General features: G+C 41.9%; 1 protein-coding gene across 1 annotated transcript in view; it reads left to right on the top strand.

Annotated features, from left to right (window-relative positions):
• Window positions 1-17,931, top strand: part of dicer1 (dicer 1, ribonuclease type III) — a 39,012-nt gene extending 21,081 nt beyond the window's left edge. Inside the window, exons 11-30 of the mRNA XM_070979650.1 lie at window positions 96-228; window positions 331-573; window positions 672-826; window positions 945-1,077; window positions 1,222-1,297; window positions 1,403-1,542; window positions 1,788-1,967; window positions 2,112-2,325; window positions 2,431-2,584; window positions 2,745-2,927; window positions 3,293-3,398; window positions 4,125-4,300; window positions 4,456-5,191; window positions 5,380-5,532; window positions 7,987-8,622; window positions 10,655-10,910; window positions 11,860-12,128; window positions 13,762-13,924; window positions 14,072-14,147; window positions 17,308-17,931. Coding sequence (XP_070835751.1) covers window positions 96-228; window positions 331-573; window positions 672-826; window positions 945-1,077; window positions 1,222-1,297; window positions 1,403-1,542; window positions 1,788-1,967; window positions 2,112-2,325; window positions 2,431-2,584; window positions 2,745-2,927; window positions 3,293-3,398; window positions 4,125-4,300; window positions 4,456-5,191; window positions 5,380-5,532; window positions 7,987-8,622; window positions 10,655-10,910; window positions 11,860-12,128; window positions 13,762-13,924; window positions 14,072-14,147; window positions 17,308-17,473 — 4,348 coding nt within the window. The 3' untranslated portion in view covers window positions 17,474-17,931. The remainder of the gene's footprint in view (window positions 1-95; window positions 229-330; window positions 574-671; window positions 827-944; window positions 1,078-1,221; window positions 1,298-1,402; window positions 1,543-1,787; window positions 1,968-2,111; window positions 2,326-2,430; window positions 2,585-2,744; window positions 2,928-3,292; window positions 3,399-4,124; window positions 4,301-4,455; window positions 5,192-5,379; window positions 5,533-7,986; window positions 8,623-10,654; window positions 10,911-11,859; window positions 12,129-13,761; window positions 13,925-14,071; window positions 14,148-17,307) is intronic.
• The last annotated feature ends 2,370 nt before the right edge of the window (window positions 17,932-20,301 follow it).

Below are 20,301 nucleotides of genomic sequence, written 5' to 3'. Positions count from 1 at the left end.
TTGCTCTTGTCTGTTGTCCTGTTTTAACACAAAAGCCACATAGATGTGAATGATTATTTCACATTTTGAAATGTCTTTTTATTTGTTTTCCTCAGTCTGATCAAAGAGGCAGGGAAGCAGGACCCAGAGCTGGCTTACATCAGCAGCAACTTCATCACCGGCCACAGCATCGGCAAGAACCAGCCTCGGAACAAGCAGATGGAGGTGGAGTTCAGGAAACAAGAGGAGGTACAGACAGAAATCATGTGACCTAGATTGTTACTGCTGATGTAATGTTTTAATATACATACAGCACCTGACATCTGTTTGGCCGCCCTATTTCTCTCGCAGGTCCTCCGCAAATTCCGGGCTCATGAAACCAATCTGCTGATCGCCACCAGCATCGTGGAGGAAGGTGTGGATATTCCAAAGTGTAACCTGGTGGTGCGGTTTGACCTGCCCACAGAGTACAGGTCCTATGTCCAGTCCAAAGGCAGAGCTCGGGCACCTGTCTCCAATTACATCATGCTGGCTGACAGTGAGAGGACCAAAGCCTTCGAGGAAGATCTCACTACCTACAAGGCCATAGAGAAGGTAACCTTCCTCCTTTGTCTTGTTTGGTTTAGTTAATAGTTGAACATTTAAACAATTTGGAAAGAGAAGTGATGATGATTTTATGTTACTTTGGGCAGATCTTAAGAAACAAGTGCTCCAAGTCCGTGGAGGTGAGTGAATTTGAAGTGGAGCAGGTGCTGGACGATGACAACATCCTCCCACCCTATGTGCTTCGATCTGAGGATGGAGGTCCCCGGGTCACCATCAACACAGCCATCGGACACATTAACAGGTAAGGTGTTGTTTCTGCAAAGTGTTTAAATCCTCACGTCCCAAACAAAATGACACAAACAAACATTAATGGGCTTCAAAGTAGCATTGCTTAGTGTCGTTTTCACTCTTGTGCTCAGGTATTGTGCTCGGCTGCCCAGTGACCCCTTCACCCACTTAGCACCAAAGTGTAAAACTGTGGAGACGCAGGATGGACGCTTCCAGTCCACACTCTACTTACCCATCAACTCCCCTCTGCGAGTTCCTGTTAAGGTGAGGAAGACCATGTACATTTCATGAGCATACACTAATAGAAAGGACTTTTTCCACACTCTCATCTGGGATTTAGTAAGAATGAATTATATTACAACTTCTCTCAGGTTCATTCATTTCATTGATGTATTACTGTCCTTGCAGGGTCCCATAATGAACTGTACCAGACTGGCAGAGAAAGCAGTTGCACTTGTATGCTGTGAGAGACTCCACAAAATAGGTAAAACCAGCATTGATACTTTGCAAATGCGTGATTTTGAAAAATATTCACTGTCTGTAGACTTTTTCCCAGAATCTGTTTAACGTTGTTAATCTTGCCTCCCAGGTGAGCTGGATGATCACCTGATGCCGGTAGGGAAGGAGACAGTGAAGTATGAGGAGGAGCTGGACCTTCACGATGAGGAGGAGACCAACGTACCAGGCCGGCCCGGTTCTACCAAGAGGAGGCAGTGCTACCCTAAAGCCGTAATGTTTTTTCCTAATACAGCTAGAGTTCTATGACTCTCATTGGATGCTGAGAATTAGCATCTCAAAGCAAAACCAATATTCAGAGACTGTATTTGTGTGCTTTGTCTCTTGGTACAAATCTTGAAATACTTTTTCTTTTGGATGGTGAGTTTATGGGAAATGGGCGTGTCACCACAGATGTACTGTATTGTGTCAGAATCATCAAGCATTTTTAAATTGTGTCTCTCTCTGTCTTTGCCCAGATACCAGAATGTCTGCGGGACAGCTACGCTGTACCGGAGCAGACTTACTACCTGTATGTGATCGGGATGGTCCTCACCACCCCTCTTCCTGATGAACTCAACTTTCGCAGAAGGAAGCTCTACCCACCGGAGGACACCAGCAGGTGCTTCGGCATCCTGACTGCCAAACCCATACCTCGAGTACGTCCTGGTTAACGCCTTCCTATATTCTCCGACTGGACAGACATGTTTTCACTTCTAAGAACTTTGTTCTTCTATTTGCTAATTGAAAAAAATGGCATCGTCTTCTCATCATTAAATAACTGATGCTTTCCTTCTGTCCAGATCCCCCATTTCCCAGTGTACACCCGCTCGGGTGAGGTGACCATCTCCATCGAGCTGCAGAAATCTGGCTTCACGCTCACCGCCGCCCAGCTCGACCTCATCACCCGCCTCCACCAGTACATCTTCTCCCACATCCTCCGCCTGGAGAAACCTGCCCTGGAGTTCAAACCCACACTGGCTGACTCGGCTTATTGCGTTCTACCTCTGAATGTTGGTGAGTAGGATCACTCTGTCAGGCTTGGTGGATGACTTTTCCAGATGTGTGCAGATGCTCATCCCTTCTATTTTTCTCACTCTGCTGCTTCATTGTCACCTTCAGTTGGGGACTCGAACACACTAGATATGGACTTTAAGTTCATGGAGGACATTGAGAAGTCTGAGGCCCGCACTGGCATTCCTACCACTCAGTACACCAAACAGAACCCGTTCACCTTCAAACTCGAGGACTACCAGGATGCTGTCATCATTCCAAGGTACCACTGCTCCATATGAACATACTGGAGGTACTTTTACTGAGAAGGATAGTCTTCCTTTTACTGAGTACAAAAGCTTTTGATGTGTGAGGAACAAAGTGCCAAACAGCTGAACGCTGGTTTGAGCTGCATAGTGACTGTCACGCCGCTCCTCTCCCAGGTATCGGAACTTCGACCAGCCTCATCGCTTCTACGTCGCCGACGTGTATACAGACCTGACGCCGCTCAGTAAGTTTCCCTCACCAGAGTACGAGACATTTGCTGAGTACTACAAAACCAAGTACAACCTGGACTTGTCCAACCTGAACCAGCCGCTTCTGGATGTAGATCACACTTCCTCCAGGTCAGTTAATGCAAACGTTCCGTATGTTATAATACAAAAAAAAATGTTAATTCATGAATTCAGTGAATGTGATGAGGATAAATAAGTAAAAAATGTACAATTACGAATTCATTTGAAGAAGAATTATTTTCATGATGTTTTATTTATGCCATAAGTTTCTTGTAGAAAAGAAGCTGTTCCTAACTGGCACGGCCAGTTTATACTTCAGGGTGGTATAAGTGTATTTCGGGACGGTTTGGGATAGTGGTGAAAAATATAGTTGGAGCCCTGACACCCAAAAGACGACAGAACTGTCAGCAGTGAAATTGCATTGTGGGTAAATAAGGCGCCTGGTTTTGATAAGGTTTGTTTTCTTGTCCTCTCAGATTGAACCTGTTAACCCCTCGGCACCTGAACCAGAAGGGCAAAGCCCTGCCACTCAGCAGTGCAGAGAAGAGGAAGGCCAAGTGGGAGAGTCTGCAGAACAAACAGGTAACGGCCTCTGTGCTGAAAAAACACAGCCCCCCTCATTTGTTTCAGTGAGACCACTTTGTTGGCAATGTAGCATCATCCAATAACGCACTGCATTGACCTTGTAATTGTGGAGAATGGATATGTGATTACTGTCCAGAGTTGTAACATCCTGTGTCTGGGGTAATAAACAGATGTGCAGTATTTTGATGTCTGATACACCTTCAGACTATGGATTTGTTAGTTGAACCTTCCAGTCTGAAGCTCTGGTTAGACAGTGTTAAGTGATCTGTGTTGATGGTGGAGCCTGGTTGTAATTTGATATTAGTCTTTGGATGGAAATTTGGATTAGTTTGACTATTGTTTGTTTTAGTCAACAAAGACAATTTAGTCCTTTTTCCATTGTGCATTTTTGATTTCCATGTCTTCTAAGCCTTCTGAGGATACAGCTTTGCCATCTTTGTTGTGTTCAGTTTGCATGGATGTAGGTGTTGTTCTCGTGTATTAGAAGGTTGCAGAGAAGGCTCCAGTGACCAGTTTGCATCTGTGAAGTTCCAGTTTCTTCAATACTTGAAGAGAAGCCAATGAAGTCCTGTTTTTAATATACAAAACTCTGCTGTTGGTATAAATTTAGATATGTTGTCTGTGTGAGTGTAATCTTCTCTGTAAAAATGAGTTTCAGCTCCATCTCCTTATATACGTTCTGTACTGCAGCTGTCCCAGTCAACAGTGTGTTGTGTTTTTCAGATCCTGGTTCCAGAGCTGTGTGCCATCCACCCCATCCCTGCCTCCCTCTGGAGGAAAGCAGTGTGTCTGCCCAGCATCCTCTACCGCCTCCACTGCCTCCTGACCGCCGAGGAGCTCAGAGCCCAGACAGCCAGTGAAGCTGGAGTGGGAACCCAGACCCTCCCGCCTGACTTCAGGTCTCCGTCACACACACTTCACAGCATTTGAGATCAGCATTTTAGGAGGAAATCATAATATGATCTTCATTTTGAATAGTCTCTTTGACCATTTGTGTTTGACCTTACCCAGACGGTTCATTCTAATGTATAGATGGTCTGTGTGTATGCGACAGGTATCCAAACCTGGACTTTGGCTGGAAGAAATCTATCGACAGCAAAACGTTCATCTCCTGTCCTGAGTCCTGCAGCGAGGATGGTGAAGGTCACTGTAAGCACCAAGAGACTGTAACCCCTGACCCCAATTCCCTAACACATCCCAGCAGTCACCACTCTTCCCTGCCTGAGCAAGCCACCTGCACGAGGAACCTAATCAATGGCACTGCCCTAGTCGCCGACTGTGACGACCACGGCCACCAAGATGAGCACCTTCACCAACATGACAATTGCCAACGCTCCCAGCCCAGCTCCTCTGGGCTGCAGAGCCCTGAATCAATACAAACCACTACCTCAGTTCCTGTGCAGCCCTCTCACAGCTTGAAGATGCCCAGCTCCAGTCCTCCAGAGCCTAGTGATGAATGTACACCAGGGAGGACCTCAGACCACACAAATAAAGCTACCTCAGTCTGCAGCAGGGCAGCCATGGGTCCCAGTGCTCCCACAGCACCTTCTCTTGATCTTGCCGCTGTCCCCCAGCACAGAAACCAGGCAGGAGACTCCCCCAAAAGCCTGGGGCCCAACCCAGGCCTCATCCTGCAGGCCTTGACCCTATCCAACGCCAGTGATGGCTTCAACCTTGAGCGGCTGGAGATGCTTGGAGACTCTTTCCTCAAGCATGCCATCACCACATACCTGTTCTGTACCTACCCCGACGCTCATGAGGGACGACTCAGCTACATGCGCAGCAAGAAGGTGAGATCGGTCAGCTCTGTCAACCAAGATATCACTTGAGCTCTTCTGATGAATAACCGCACAACCCTCTCACCTGTTATTAGTCTCATTTAGTATCCACAACACAATTATGCTTCACTGTTGTGTTGAAGTAAATTTTTGCTAGGCGTGGCCATGACTCGGCTCTTCTGTGGTTTTCCCATGCCCAGGTGAGCAACTGTAACCTGTACCGCCTGGGGAAGAAGAAGGGGCTCCCCAGCAGGATGGTAGTGTCCATCTTCGACCCCCCTGTTAACTGGCTGCCTCCTGGCTATGTGGTCAACCAGGACAAGAGCAGCACAGACAAACTGGATTCAGAGGAGGTCAGTGGACTTCCTGCTGCGCTCTTACTTTACACTGCACTGCTTTTTACACTGTTTTCACTGTGCTCTGTGCATGTGCACTGGAATTGAACACTGCAAAGTGAGAACATTTTTCTCAGCCCTGATGTTTTCTAAGAGCTGGATTAGAGTTTGGGATTAAAATAAGAATTGAGAGTAAGTATTTGTTAGTTCTTGGATTTAGAGAATTACTGTGCTTAGTGATAGGTCATTCACAATACAGTATTTTTGGTTAATTCATCCATCCATTTATCGCTGTCTGAGATGTTGTTACTGTTATGATGATATCAGGTCACTAGAGGGCAGGCTTCTACCTTGTCTGGCAGCACACTGCCTTTGCCCATAGTGTTTAAGTCCAGACTCTACCCCTACATACAGTACAATGGGAGTAAAAAACCCCCAAAAAATGAAATTCTATTACACTGAGATGATGATAATGGTATATTTATGTAGCACATGGGACAAGACAGCAGCTCAAGGGTCATTAAAAATAGCATGATGAAGACAAATGTAGTAAAGAGGCAACCTAAAACAGTAAAAGTTGAAAATGTTTCATCACAGTTGTTTCATATTATGAATTACTGCCAACACATTCATTAATTGTCACCCTCAAGAAGTGCACAAGTCTTCCCCCCCACACACAAAAAAAGGCTCAGTTACAAGAACCTCTTTTACAGTGCTAGGTGATAAGATGATACAATACCATGGGATTATACAAGTTTATCAGCTGATTTCGTCATGCAGTCAATGTTATCACAGCTATCTTTTTGATATTTCTACATCTGTGCATTTTCCCCGGGTCACTGTACACAATGCAGTGCAGAATAATAGCATGTCAGACTGTACAACTCTTACAAACCAAGTCTAGTCTTTAAAGGACTAATTGTAAAACTGAATGTAATGGAACTAGAGTGATGGAAATGGAGGGCAGCCCCAGACACTGGAACAACCTCCTCTACTGCTGTGTGACTGACGCTTCAGCTGACATTGGTGTCAGCAGCCATTTAGGAGAGAGACGCTTTGCAATGATATACATATGTGATGGGATCTGGGAAAACCAGTCACATGTCGAAATTTCACCTTTGGGAGATTTTAATATCACCTAGAAGCTTATTTCAAGCTCTTTTCAAATCTGTTTTCAATATTTTTATATCTGGTGTTATGATGACTCAAAGTCAGCTGATCAGTAGGATTTTTGGGAGCAGAATTTTGAGAAAAACAGGTTTAAAAACAAGGATTCTGAATCAGAACACGACCAGCTACCTCAAACTCTCTCCTTCTCTGTCGCGAATTGTTACTGACAGTGTCGCTAACACCAACTATGATAGATAAACCGTCTTCACAGGCTATGTAGACTAACAAGTTAGGGGTGGATTTGATGCGCTGATCGTTTTTCATTCGTAGGAGATAACGGCAAACAGCATGCCTAATTTAAATAATGTTTTTAACGTATTAAACAAGCGAAATATAATGAGATATTTTCAAGAATGATTGACAAGATGTTGTAAAATAATAATTTAATGAAAACCCAATTTCACCAATATTTTGACTTGCGACTTATTTTCATGTTTTCCTGGAAAAGTGCCAGCGTGACATCCGACGGATTTTCCTAGATTCCATCACATATTATATGTTATATACAGGTAGAGCTGAACTTTGACCGGGACGAACTTTTATTTTCACATCACAGATTATGAACAAAGTGAATCTTACAGGTGCAATGATATTCATATAGGCTGTTTTAGGAGTTCATTGTGAGGCAGTTCTAGTATTTTTAAATAGAATCTGTAGATTATCTGTAGGTACCACAGCACAACTGGACGCCGCCGCCCCACTGTGCTGCTCAACGGCTCAAATATTCAGCCTAATTTGGCAACTTAGAGTCACTGTGGAAAACTCTGATTCAGGCCCTTGTGCTTTTAATCGTATTCCCTGATGCGTAAAAATCATTTATTTTGACGAGCGCTATAACAGACTGCAAGAAACACTGCTGTAAGTACAGACACATACAGAATAATAAAACACAAGCGCTCTTTAAAGACTTTTGAGTGTTGCACTTGTCTTGGTTCAGACTATGCCAGAGAGAACAGACCACAGATAAATGTTTTTGGAAGTTATGAATGATTGGCAATGTCAGTGTTTCTACAAATGAGTAAGTCACAACTTTTGCATTATAGCTTTATTACTATAAGGACATTCCTAACCACAACTAAAGAGAGTGACTTGTCTGAGTCATGAGTTCGGTTTGGCAGCGTCTCCTCACACACTGTGAAGGCCCGTTGAAACATGTAATCTGCTTGAGTTTTTCTCATTTTTACATGTTAGCAACTCACATTGGAACTCTTAAACCAGGAAGGTTCATTTTAATGGTGAGTACTTCTTTCTACTTCCTTTTTGCTTGAACTCTGCTTTCCTCCTGTTTTTTCCGTCATCCAGGCCAAACAGGAGCTTCTGGCCAACGGGCAGTCTGGAAATGACTACGATGAGGATGATGAAGAGGGTGAGGAGGTGGACGAGGACGGTGAGTTGATGCTGAAGGATGAGCCAAAGGATGAAGTCAACATGGAGGACGATCTGGAGTATTACAACGAGCACATCAAATTCATTGACAACATGTTGTTGGGATCTGGTGCGTTTGGGAAGAAGATCTCTCTGAGCAGCTTCCCTCCCTCTCTCACCACGACCGCTGGCTCCTCTCCTGCCATGGAGTCTCCATATGAGTGGAAGGCCCCCAAGAAGCCCCTCCATCCCACCGCAGCCCACTACCCCTCAGAGCCGGCGTCCAGCGGGCCCTCCGCCGAGGAGTTTGACTACAGCTCATGGGACGCCATGTGCTATCTGGATCCCAGCAAGGCCGGAGAGGAGGACGACTTTGTGGTGGGTTTTTGGAATCCGTCGGAGGAGAACTGCGGCGCAGAGCTCGGCAAGCAGTCCATCTCCTACGACCTGCACACAGAGCAGTGCATCGCCGACAAGAGCATCGCTGACTGCGTGGAGGCTCTGCTGGGCTGCTACCTGACCAGCTGTGGAGAGAGAGCCGCTCAGATGTTCCTTTGCTCACTGGGCCTCAAGGTGAGCGAGGAGCTCCACGCTGCTCTGTCTGAATGTTGCATGATTCAACAGTCAGCTGGGCTGCTCTAGTGATGGGTGCTGCTAAAGGTCCTGCTGTGTAGCAGCACTATATTTTTTTTGCACATAGCATTTGTGCTACAGAAGTTTAATGTTTTGTAGCACAGGCCGCAAAATGGTATATAACATTTATAAAACAATGTATAACGTATAAAAATATCTGTTACCATCTCTAAAAAAAAAAAAAAACTACGAAGAGTGTAGGTCATCATGTTAACAGCCATGGTCCTGTCAAAGGGAGGGCTCTGCAGTGTGTGTGTGTGTGTGTGTGTGTGTGTGTGTGTGTGTGTGTGTATATATATATATATATATATATATATATATATATATATATGTATATGTATATGTATATATATATATATATATATATATATATATATATATATATATATATATATATATATATATATATAGCATGCTGAGGTTAGCTAGATTAACTTCTGATTTGGCTGGTCTTTTTCTTCTTTGGATTTTATGTGAGGATTGGAGCCAAGTGCGGCATGTGACTGCCACCAACTGGAGAAATAGAGCAAACCATGTTTTTGTGTAGTACTGAAACTAATGTCATCACACAAAAGTGACTGGAGGTTAAAGTTGTGTGATGCCACTAAAATCCTTCAAATTATCTCATTAACAAAGATTGAAAAACTGCACAGTCAAACAATCCTTGATTTACATGAACATGTTAACACTGACAGAGGAAAGAGCTTTTCTTTATGTTATTTCTACTGTGGCAGACTGACATTCTCATAGTATTCAATGTCACAGATGACACAAATTTGGATTATATTTGAAAGTGCTTTGAGTGAAGATTTGTTCAACCTTTTTTTTCAACTTTCTTAAAACTTTTTGTGATGACATGAGTTTCACTACTGCAGCCTTGTTCTATTTTGAAATTACATGCAAATTAATGCCCCTCATTACATTTAAGTGGCATGCATTACAGAGTAAACATTTTATGGCATTGGCAACAGAAACTGAATGATTGTAAACTGACAGCTCACAGTGAATGGTGAGTCAGCAAAAACAAGAGTAATTGTTCTCTGTTTTTTTTTTTTTTACACTTGTTCTTTTAATTTGGTAGAATATCAGCAAAGTGCTTGTACACAAGTTGGACATTCTACTCACCTTTCCACCATCATTAATAAGCTCAGTTTTGACTGGTTTGCCCCAGCAGCTGTGCTGGCTGTTGGCTGACTCAGTAGCCTTACTGTGTTTATGGTGACATCTATAGGAAGTTAAACAAACCTGCAGCTTACATGTAATCCAATGCGGATCTAAATGACCTGTGTACATTAATGGATCAAACTATCCATCTAGACAAACTCTGTTGTACCAGATCTTTCCCAGACATAATCACATGGACTAAAGGTTCATATTCATAACCCTCAGAGAAAGAAAAGGCAGCTTGACAGCTGGGTTTGACTGGATCAACTAACTGTGTAATGGTCGGTTTAAATGTCACAATCAGTGAGTCAAAATGCTTTATTTGTAGAGGGGAAATTGGGTCACATTATAGTTACTCTAGAACAGAAAAATAACAGCATAAAGAAATTCTAACATAGAATATGTAAAAAATATTATTTGAATATTAATATAATATTTAACAGAATATAATATTGAATATTATTGAAATGGATCATAATAGAAATGCACAGCATGAATAGCAGAGTAATTGCACCGTTGAATAATGGCTTAGTCATTGAATAGTTGCACTGAGCTGCTGCAACAGTTAGGTAATTGCAAAATAAATATAATAAAAGAAATTGCACAATGTAACCGCTAATTGTCTAATAATATCTAACATAATATTTTCTTGACAGTTTTATGATCTGAAATGTGGAGTAGTCTAAAAAGAACATCTGTCCAACGATTTTGGGTCTTACAGATACACGTTTGGAGGAACCAAAGCATGCAAAGTGCTCCAAAACAACAAATGTTAAAAGATATTAAGAGTTGTTTTTGATGACCGCAGGTGTTACCGTTGGAGAGAGGCATCCTGACAGGAACAGCGGCGCAGAGCCGTCAGACCACAGCTATTGACCTGTGTTACGGCTGGCTGAAGATCCCACCCCGCTGCATGCTGGACCATCCGGACGCAGAGCGGACTCTCAACCACCTCATCTCTGGCTTCGAGAACTTTGAAAGAAAGATCAACTACACCTTTCAGAACAAGGCTTACCTCCTGCAAGCCTTCACTCACGCTTCCTACCATTACAACACCATCACAGGTGAGACCACCTCCCAGCAGCATCACAGCTTTTTGACCCACCTTTAAGCTGCTCAGCTCTGGTACACAGGTGTCTGCATAGAAATGGGAATCCCCCTACTTTGGGGAGAGTGCAGCAGTTTACACATTCAACAGAGCAGCATTAGGAACAATCACGGTCATGTTTCTGGCCACCTGTAGCTGGTTGCATCCTGCATCCTGGTTAGAACATACACAACGCGCTAAGTGGAGATTCACATTAGATTAAAATAGGTTACAACACAGAAAGTAGTTTTGTGATGTGGTCGACACATCTGATCTGACACTTAATCAAAAAGTTGTTCAATGATAATCTAAATGGGGATGTTGTCAAGTACACTCCTCAAAATAACACCGTGTATCTTGTATGCTAATGATGTTAAAATAAATGAACCAATAATATTCATGAGATTAGCATGAAAATAGCTAATCTGAAACACACGTTTCTCCATGAACAGTATGCAAAGATAGATAAAGTCAGACCTACATTCATGGCAGTGAAGGTTATTATCAGCAGGGTCAGACGGCACGGCACGTTTCATAGCAACTCCTTGACACTAGTGGTTATTTTTACATTTCACATTATTGAAATCCATCAAATCATTGTGTATCCATGATACCTGGAATTACTATCCAGTTATTAAATTTAGTACCAGTTAATATAACCGACACTTCCAGATCCTGCATAACCAACTGTATCATCACTTAGCAAAACTCGATATGAACACAGTGAAGCTGGCGCGCAACCACACGCTTCAGAGTGTGTTTGTGTAGCGGTCAAAAAGTCCACCACACGAACGTGATGCGTCGTGTCCGTGTCACGTGTATATCAGCTGTAAGGGTCCTTAGAGCTGTTGTCAGTGGATGCAGTCTGCTTGGTTTATTTCATCCACCCATATTTCATACTGTTGTTTTTTTCCCCTCCTCTTCAGATTGTTACCAGCGGTTGGAGTTCCTTGGTGATGCAATTCTAGACTACCTCATAACAAAGCACCTTTATGAAGACCCCCGGCAGCACTCTCCCGGTGTGCTGACCGACTTGCGCTCAGCACTCGTCAACAACACCATCTTTGCCTCTCTGGCCGTCAAGTACGACTACCACAAGTACTTCAAGGCCATCTCGCCGGAGCTTTTCCACGTCATCGACGACTTTGTGCAGTTTCAGTTGGAGAAGAACGAGATGCAAGGCATGGACTCCGAGGTGAGCCCCGTTTCGACCAAAAACACAAGCAGCATCAGAACTGAAACAACAAAGGTCCTGTTGCTAGAAACCTAATCTTTGCTGCTGTAGTTTTTTTCCCCTAAAATAATAGTCAGCATTCAGAGAGATCTGCCTGAATAACAAGGCTGTCAGCTTCTATGAATCTGTTTCATATTCCAATGATTTCAGTACTGAGGAGAAAATGCAGTTGGATTTAATTTGCCTGGAAATGGCTATCTTGGCACCAGATCTCCTCTCATTCTGCTTGAGAGGTTCTTCTATGCCTTGGGACAGCAGGCACATACACAAGCGTACTGAGGAAACAGCTGAAAGAAATGAAGAAATGTGGCGCAGTAATATGGTACCACTCCACTGCTCACTATTCATCAAATAAGAGGAACAATAACATGATGAAGCTGTTAATGTAGCATGCTTTAACTGTTACTTGTCATGTCAGTACATTAACAGTCATTTTGGATGTTTGCAGTTGAGAACGTCTACAGGTTCACATTTGATACTTTTAAAAAATGGTTTACAGAACTTGTTTTTACTTGAAATGCTCCCCTCATATATTAAAAAAATCATTCAAAACCAGACTGTTTACATGGTATGCCTTTCAGCCGTGTTAACGCCTTGATAGAAATCTGGTGCTTATTCAGAATTCGTAGAACCATAGTTGCATTGATGACTCTTGTTTTAACACCTACGGCAGCCAATAACGGCTTGCGTTTGTGTTGTGTGAGCCAAGACCATGGTTTTCCCTCGGTTTCTGTAGAGCTTGGGTGCTTTGGAAAATGTGATATTATTATCATTACAACATTTAAAAAAAATCCACACAGGTTGTAGTTTTTCACATTACAATCAGAGATAAGCAAGAAAAAATGAAACCAAGTCACTGATGAAGTAATACTTAATATTTTTTGAGTGATCACAGTGTTAAAACACAGACATCAGTCAGTATCAGTCTTTCCTCCTACCCTCTGTCCTCCTTCTGTTGCTGCTGTTTTACTGCCTTCAGGTGCTGCTTGTAGAGAGAAGGCGCTGCTGTCTAAGCCAGTGTCTAAGTTAAGCTAAGCTAAGTTTGCAGATTTTAAGATTGGTGGCAAATTAAACTATACCGTTAGAGTCCGTACAACCAGCTTTCATTTAGCTTCTTCGTAACATTTGCTATTAGCTTAACAAGCGTGCTGTGGTTGTGTTAAACAACAATGGCGAACAAAGCAGGTGGAAACGTTGCTTCCAGGTGGCAGAACTCACCAGTGCATCCAAATTATTTTTCACATAGACAACACGAACTACACATTTTCACTTGCATATGCAGCAATAAAGGAAAGATGAGTTCTGTAGGAGAGAAGGATCAGCATTTGATGGGGTTGATTTCAGACAAAATTGATTCATTACAATATGCCCAGATATCCATAATTTACCACAATCTCATTATTGCCAACTTGCTTTCATGATTTTGGCTACTGTATTTAGCCAGAACCTGATTATTTTACAGAAAATGATCGTCCTGATTAAAAAAATCCTTTTGCAAAGCCTTTTTTTATCCTTTTGTTTCACCCATATCACCCAGTCCTAAGTGTGTGTTACGATCACATCAGCTGACAACTTTGTGTGCTTTTGTTACCAGCTGCGACGCTCTGAAGAAGACGAGGAGAAGGAGGAGGACATCGAGGTCCCAAAGGCTATGGGAGATATCTTTGAGTCGCTAGCCGGAGCAATTTACATGGACAGCAGGATGTCATTGGAGACGGTGTGGCAAGTGTATTATCCAATGATGAGGCCACTAATAGGTGAGGAAGATGGAAAGCACATTTGTTTATTTCTGTATAAGTTTTTTCCAGCTATGATTGTTGAGCAGTGAATGCAGGGAACATGAATGATTGCACATTCAGCATTTTTGCCAGTTGTGTAACTCTCCATCGCCTCACCACCTACAGAGAAGTTCTCTGCCAATGTGCCACGCTCTCCTGTGAGGGAGCTGCTCGAGATGGAACCAGAAACTGCCAAGTTCAGGTAGGAAATCAGCATTTACACAAAGCTATATTTGATGGCTGCCTCTGTCATGACATTTATCATGTGGAATTGGCAGATGTTTGGTTTCCTAAGTTGGACAATATTCATTGTAGCCATGCACAGATAGAAAGGCCAGGGTAGTCATATTGGACTCAACTCGACTAATTACCATTGGTGTTCAGGACTTAAGTGTTAGTGTACATTTGGTACGTGCATGTTGATTAAAAGAATGTATCTTTGAAGTTAAACTTAATGTAAATATAAACGCAGTATTTAGGTGATTTCTGACATTCAACAAACCATTTCTGCTCTCAAAGACGTGTAAATAATTGTCATAAATAATCATGTCTCAGTATTTATCAAAACATTCAAGATTGTCATTGCAGCCATAATAACCAAACATAATAACCAAAACTGTATGAATAGCATCTACATTTGAATTCGACAGAATGGAAAAACACATGGCATGTTGTAACAGGACAGATGGTACAATCGCTCAGATCATAGGTCACATGATGCTGGTGAAACATAAAAACATTACAAATACATGTTAAGAAACACATATACATATAATACACAGGAGTATAGATAAGATCCTCACAATACAGAAGAACATGAGGTCCACTGCTGTCACACCTTCAGTATGGCCAAATCTAGGGTCTGCTCTGACCAGTGTGATGCAAAGATTAGACCGTCTCTTATTCACAGCATGAGGAGGGTTATTGGAACATCCTTTAAGTGAAGGGTCTCTGTATAAAATGTACCAGTGTATCTTTAAAACCTCTTCAATGTTTGTTTCAGCTGGTGAGTACTGAATACAACAGGTACTGTAACTGGTTGGTTGATGTTGAGGCCGTTGTGTGGTTGTCTGGACAGCTCACTGTGATTGTTATGGTGGTCTTTCTCTAAACATGAAATGACTGCCGTTCATTATGATTTGTGTACTTGGTTTTGGATGTAGAGGCTGTTCCCCTCCTTTGTGAATATCCGGGGCTTGGATATTGTATATTCCTCTATGTCAGGGGTGGGCAAACTGTTCCACAAAGGGCCGCTGTGGCTGCAGGTTTTCTTTCCAACCAATCAAGAGCACACAGTTTGACCAATCAGCTGTCTGAAGAGTGAGATCAGTTGATTGAATGAGTCAAGTCTGGTGTGCTGCTCCCCAACAGCATGAATTTAAGGATATTATTTTGAGCAAGATTGCTTCTATATTTCAGTATTTTTCAGTTTGAATATAACACAAAAGGAAAAAGGCCAAAAGCAAAAGTTTGGGCATCCTGCATGGTCAGTACTTATTAACACCCCCTTTGGCAAGTATCACAGCTTGCAGAGGCTTTTTGTTGGCAGCTAGGAGTCTCTCAGTTCTTTTTTGCTGGATTTTTTTTGCCTTTTTCCTTTCTTTTAGTTCAGTCGGTGAGATCCTTGGGCTGTCTTGCATGCACTGCTCTTTTGAGGTTGAGGTTTTGAGTTTGGCTGATGTTTAGGTGAGGGGACTGAAGGTCACTGCAAAACCTTCAGCTTGTGCCTCTTGAGGTAGTCCATTGTGGATTTTGAGGTGTGTTTAGGATCATTATCCTCTTGTAGAAACTTCTTTTCTTTTCATCTTCAGCTTTTTTACAGACAGCGTGAAGGTTGATTACAGGATTTACTGGTATTTCATTGAATCCATTCTTCCTTCAACCAGTGAAATGTTCTCTGTGCCACAGGCAGCAACATCAGTCCAAAGTATGATTGATCCAGCCCCATGCTTGACAGTTGGAGAGGTTTTCATGAAATTCTGCATGCTTTTTCTCCAACCATAACTTTGCTCAATGCGGCCAAAAAGTTCTATTTTAACTTCATCAGTCCACAGGACTTGTTTCCAAAATGCATCAGGCTTGTTTAGATGTTCCTTTGCAAACGTCTGACACCGAACATTGTGGTTAGGATGCCGGAAAGTTTTCTTCTGATGACTCAAAATATTGAAGAGGATGGTTCATCTTTAACTTTGTCACTTTGAGAGATCAGTCCGTCTTACATCTCAGTCCATCAGTACACACTTTTCGCAACAGAAATTTTGAGTAGCTGCACAAATTTTTGCACACCACTTCAGATTTAGCTGCACTAAAGATGTGATGGCTGTGGACCAGATGATTATTATTATTATTTATTTATTTATTTATTTATTATTATGGTATTATCTATATTCCTGTGTATGATATGTATATATGTGTTGGGTTTTTTTTTTGTTTTTTTTTTGGTAATATAAGTTGCTTGTGTTTGTTTCATCATGTGACACTGGTGAATGACCTGATCATTTGTATTTACATGTACATTGTCAGCCTTGTTACATGGCCCTATAAAGAATTTTAACAGCAGCACAAACAACAAGATGTGCCATTATTGGTCCAACATCAGTCACTCACATTAGACAAAACCTGAATACTGTAAATTCTCAAAAATAAAAAAGGTCACTAGAGTGAAATAGTACCCAGACAAATGTCAAGGAGGTGAAATGGCTTGTGTTATAATGCTACACATGAGCTCTGAGTTTTTTCCAGTTGCTTGCTAGTTTTTCCAATAATTTTTAACCTCTTAATGAAATTCAGCAGTTCCATGCAGACTTTTCATAATAAAAACCTTCCTTGAAAGGGAGCGATTTTGCCCTTTGCAGTGAATATTACATTGGGTGGATCACCGAGTGTGATGTAAGTGTCATCATCTGGGTCCTGGAGGTCCGTCCACACGAGAACCCAAATTAATGACCACATAAACAGACATGTCCACCTGTGTTCCCCCTCGAGCCGCTGCAGGATTTTTAATATGAAAATATCTAAAGTTAATCACATAGTGAGTTAATAACATAAATGTGTTTGAAGACCTGCAAAGTGCAAGTGACTGGAAACAATTTCCAATAGCAATTTATTTGGTCTGTCAATAATTCTGTGTCATGATTCCATTGTACTGCTCGAAATAGTGGTGTGGAAATGTGAATTGTGCGAAATGTGTCAAGACAGCAGGTAAGAGTTGTTGAGTTTCATCACATGGGGAAATTACACGTCTGTCTCTAATATCAGCCTGTTAGAATAAAGGCCTTGGTCTCTCTGTAGTTGAGGCCACTGTTTCAGAATTTTGGGTTTCTGTTCGTTCTGAAACCCTGTTACCTTTCCTCTCTGTGCAGCCCTGCAGAGAGAACATATGACGGGAAGGTCCGGGTGACGGTGGAGGTCGTCGGTAAGGGCAAGTTTAAAGGAGTTGGACGCAGCTACCGGATCGCCAAGTCGGCGGCAGCGCGACGAGCTCTGCGCAGCCTCAAAGCCAATCAACCTCAGGTCCAAAACAACTGAGCTCAGCATTAGCCCCTAAGCTATTGACGCTAATGGAGAAAAAGCAGCAGCAGTGGCTTCCCAACATAGCGCAATGCTAGCCCTATATCTTCAGCCTGCGACGGCACAACCAAGGCAGCCAGGGAACACTGTGTGGAGACGCAACAAAAGAAGCAGACTGATCTCATAACAGATTTCACATTTCACAGATTTTGTACCTTTTTTGTTTTTCTTCTTTTTTTTTGCGCAAACACAATCTTTACTTTCCCTCTCTGCTTTGTGTAATCACATGAGTGCTTTATTAACGTTTAGCAAAGTGTTTAAAAAAAAAAAAAAGGTCAGGTCGCAATGTCTATTCCTCACTGTTTTTGATTTTTTTTTTGTTAACCTCCATGTCAGTGAGATGAGGCTTATGCTTATTGTGTAGTATTAGACTGTACATAGTTCAATCAAAGGTGTAAATCAAAGTATGTAGTAGGAAGAAAAAAAAAAAAAACGCTAAACTCCTCAGCCTGTGCACTAGTGCCAGTCAGTTTTAAAGCGGTTTTTAAAACGCTAACGGCAGACATGGCTAACAGATACCACTGGAGCAAACACCTGGTGGCACTTCTGTCTGAAATCTGTCTTGAAATGGTATTCTTAATCATTTTTGCACTTATTCCATTAGGGTCTGTTACTTTGAGAATTGTGTGGTCACATTGACACCAAAATCATATACGTAGCAAAAAATATAAATATATATAAAAATGATAAAATACATGAATGATATTCTTGGCCTTAGATGCTAAGGCTCACCCTCATATCCTGCGAAACGGAGAGGAATTTCAACATTCCCAGTTACTGTAATTTAAACTAGTTTTTAACCGCATTTGAGGTCGCATGTTCTTGTAGCTTATGTATAAACCATGACAACTGGATGGCTTCTATAAATGTTCTAAATCTATGGATATATTTAGAGTGTGTGAACGCGAGATTAGATGTTTATGGCATTATCTTGACGATTTGGTTTAACGTGTTTTGATACCAAGAATGGATGGAATTTAATGAGTCATTCTTGCGCACTAAATGTCTTTCCGTGGAGCGTATCATCCAATTTTGATAAAAGAGGAGAAAGACATATCACACATTCAGTATGCTGCAGACTTTTCTACGAATTGGATACTCGTGTGAGACACAGCGAATCTTTTCAAATACAGTCTTTGTGAAAAAGGCCAATTCATTTCAACACACTAGTGTTCCTCACATCCCTTACCTACCAAAGCTATAACAGATGTGACACTATGAGGTTGAAGTCGATTCCTCGGGATAAGGATACCAGCCTATTTTTCTTTCTTTCTTTCTGTTCTGACAAATTTTGCTTCTTGCGAAATGTCTTTCTTTTTTTTCTCATCAGTAAGCCCTTTTTCACTTGAATACCTCAGTTAATTGCATGCATTTTTCTTTTCTTTTTTTTGTTTTTCTTTTTTGTTTGGTGCTATGTTTTTGTATTAAGCTTGAATTTCTCATCTTTTTTGCACTGTAACTATAATACCTCTTTATTTGACCTTTTTTTTTTTTTGATTATTTTTGGAAATCTGTTTGATTTGGTTGTCCCGTTCGTCAGCCATCAAGCTGTAGAGGAGAGCTGCGTTGTCATCTTTCCCCCCTCCCATACTTGAGGTTGACACTTGATGATATTTTGGAGGAGGGGGGGGGGGTTGTATTCTCTGCACATAAGCCTAACTGTTTTTTTCCCCTCATTCATTAGCTATTATTTTCATCAGTTGAGAATCTGTTCTTAAATTCTGGGTAAAATCCATCGACTGTGTATAAAGATGGACGACATGACAGCTCAGTTCAGTTGAAACATCTCAAGCGCCCCCTGGTGGCTGGCAACAGTATAGGTCAAAATACCTGCCCCCTCCATGTTAGTGGATTTGGTGTGGGCCAAACTGAATAATTATTGAACATGTCAAATACATTTTCCCAAAGATGTTTTCTGGTTTTAGGTAGTTCTCATCACACTCATGTGCATTCAAGTGTTAATTTTGATTAGTTATTCGACATAAAAAAGGGGGTATGATATTAAGATTGACAGCTTAGCCCTGCTCATGTTTGGTGGAACCCCAATACCATGGCTCCATCCCCTGAATGCAACAGCACAGAGTCCAGCTCCAGATGGCATCTCTCAGAGCAAGATGGCAGCGCCTGTATCCGAGATATTTGTACAATGGGAGGAAGTGGGGATGTGTCGCCCATCTTTAATTACAGCCTATGGTAAAAACAGAGCATGGATTGATCAGAGGGGTAAATGCTTGTTGAGGGAATCAGATTGCACTCTCAGACTTTGGATTTCTGACATTAACTTTAAAACATGTGAAGAGGGAAACTACGTATTTCTTCAAAGCTGTCTTCATGAATGCGGCTTGGCGGAAACATAAACCCTTGTGGTTTCTAAACTGTGAGTACAGCTATCGGAAGTTGAATTCAGTCATGTTATCCCAGCTACAGGTGTTTCTACCTCAAGGACGGTGCATTCAGCGTTCACACCTGGAAAAGACCAATTCTGTTCAGTAACTCACTGACAACAACAGCGACTGTAGTCTTTTTACTGTGTTAACTAAACGGTCTACGTCACAGATATGTTTCCCATGCCTTGAATGGAAACAAACAAAAGTCAGTGCCTTCTCTGGGAGGTCAGTGTCAGCAGAGACTGGATTGAAATGCAGTCAGAAGCTACATTAATTGATGAGTAAATGTGTTTCCAATCAAAGCCTTCCTTACCGTTTAGCATAGAAATGATAATACACCCAAGTAACCCATGAAATCCATCCAGCCACTTTGGGAGCCCAGAACTGACCCAACAGCAA

This window comes from Chaetodon trifascialis, chromosome 14 (assembly GCF_039877785.1).
Source record: "Chaetodon trifascialis isolate fChaTrf1 chromosome 14, fChaTrf1.hap1, whole genome shotgun sequence".
Classification (NCBI taxonomy): domain Eukaryota; kingdom Metazoa; phylum Chordata; class Actinopteri; order Chaetodontiformes; family Chaetodontidae; genus Chaetodon; species Chaetodon trifascialis.
Note: the sequence above shows the minus strand (reverse complement) of the source record. Positions and strands in the feature narration are given on the sequence as shown.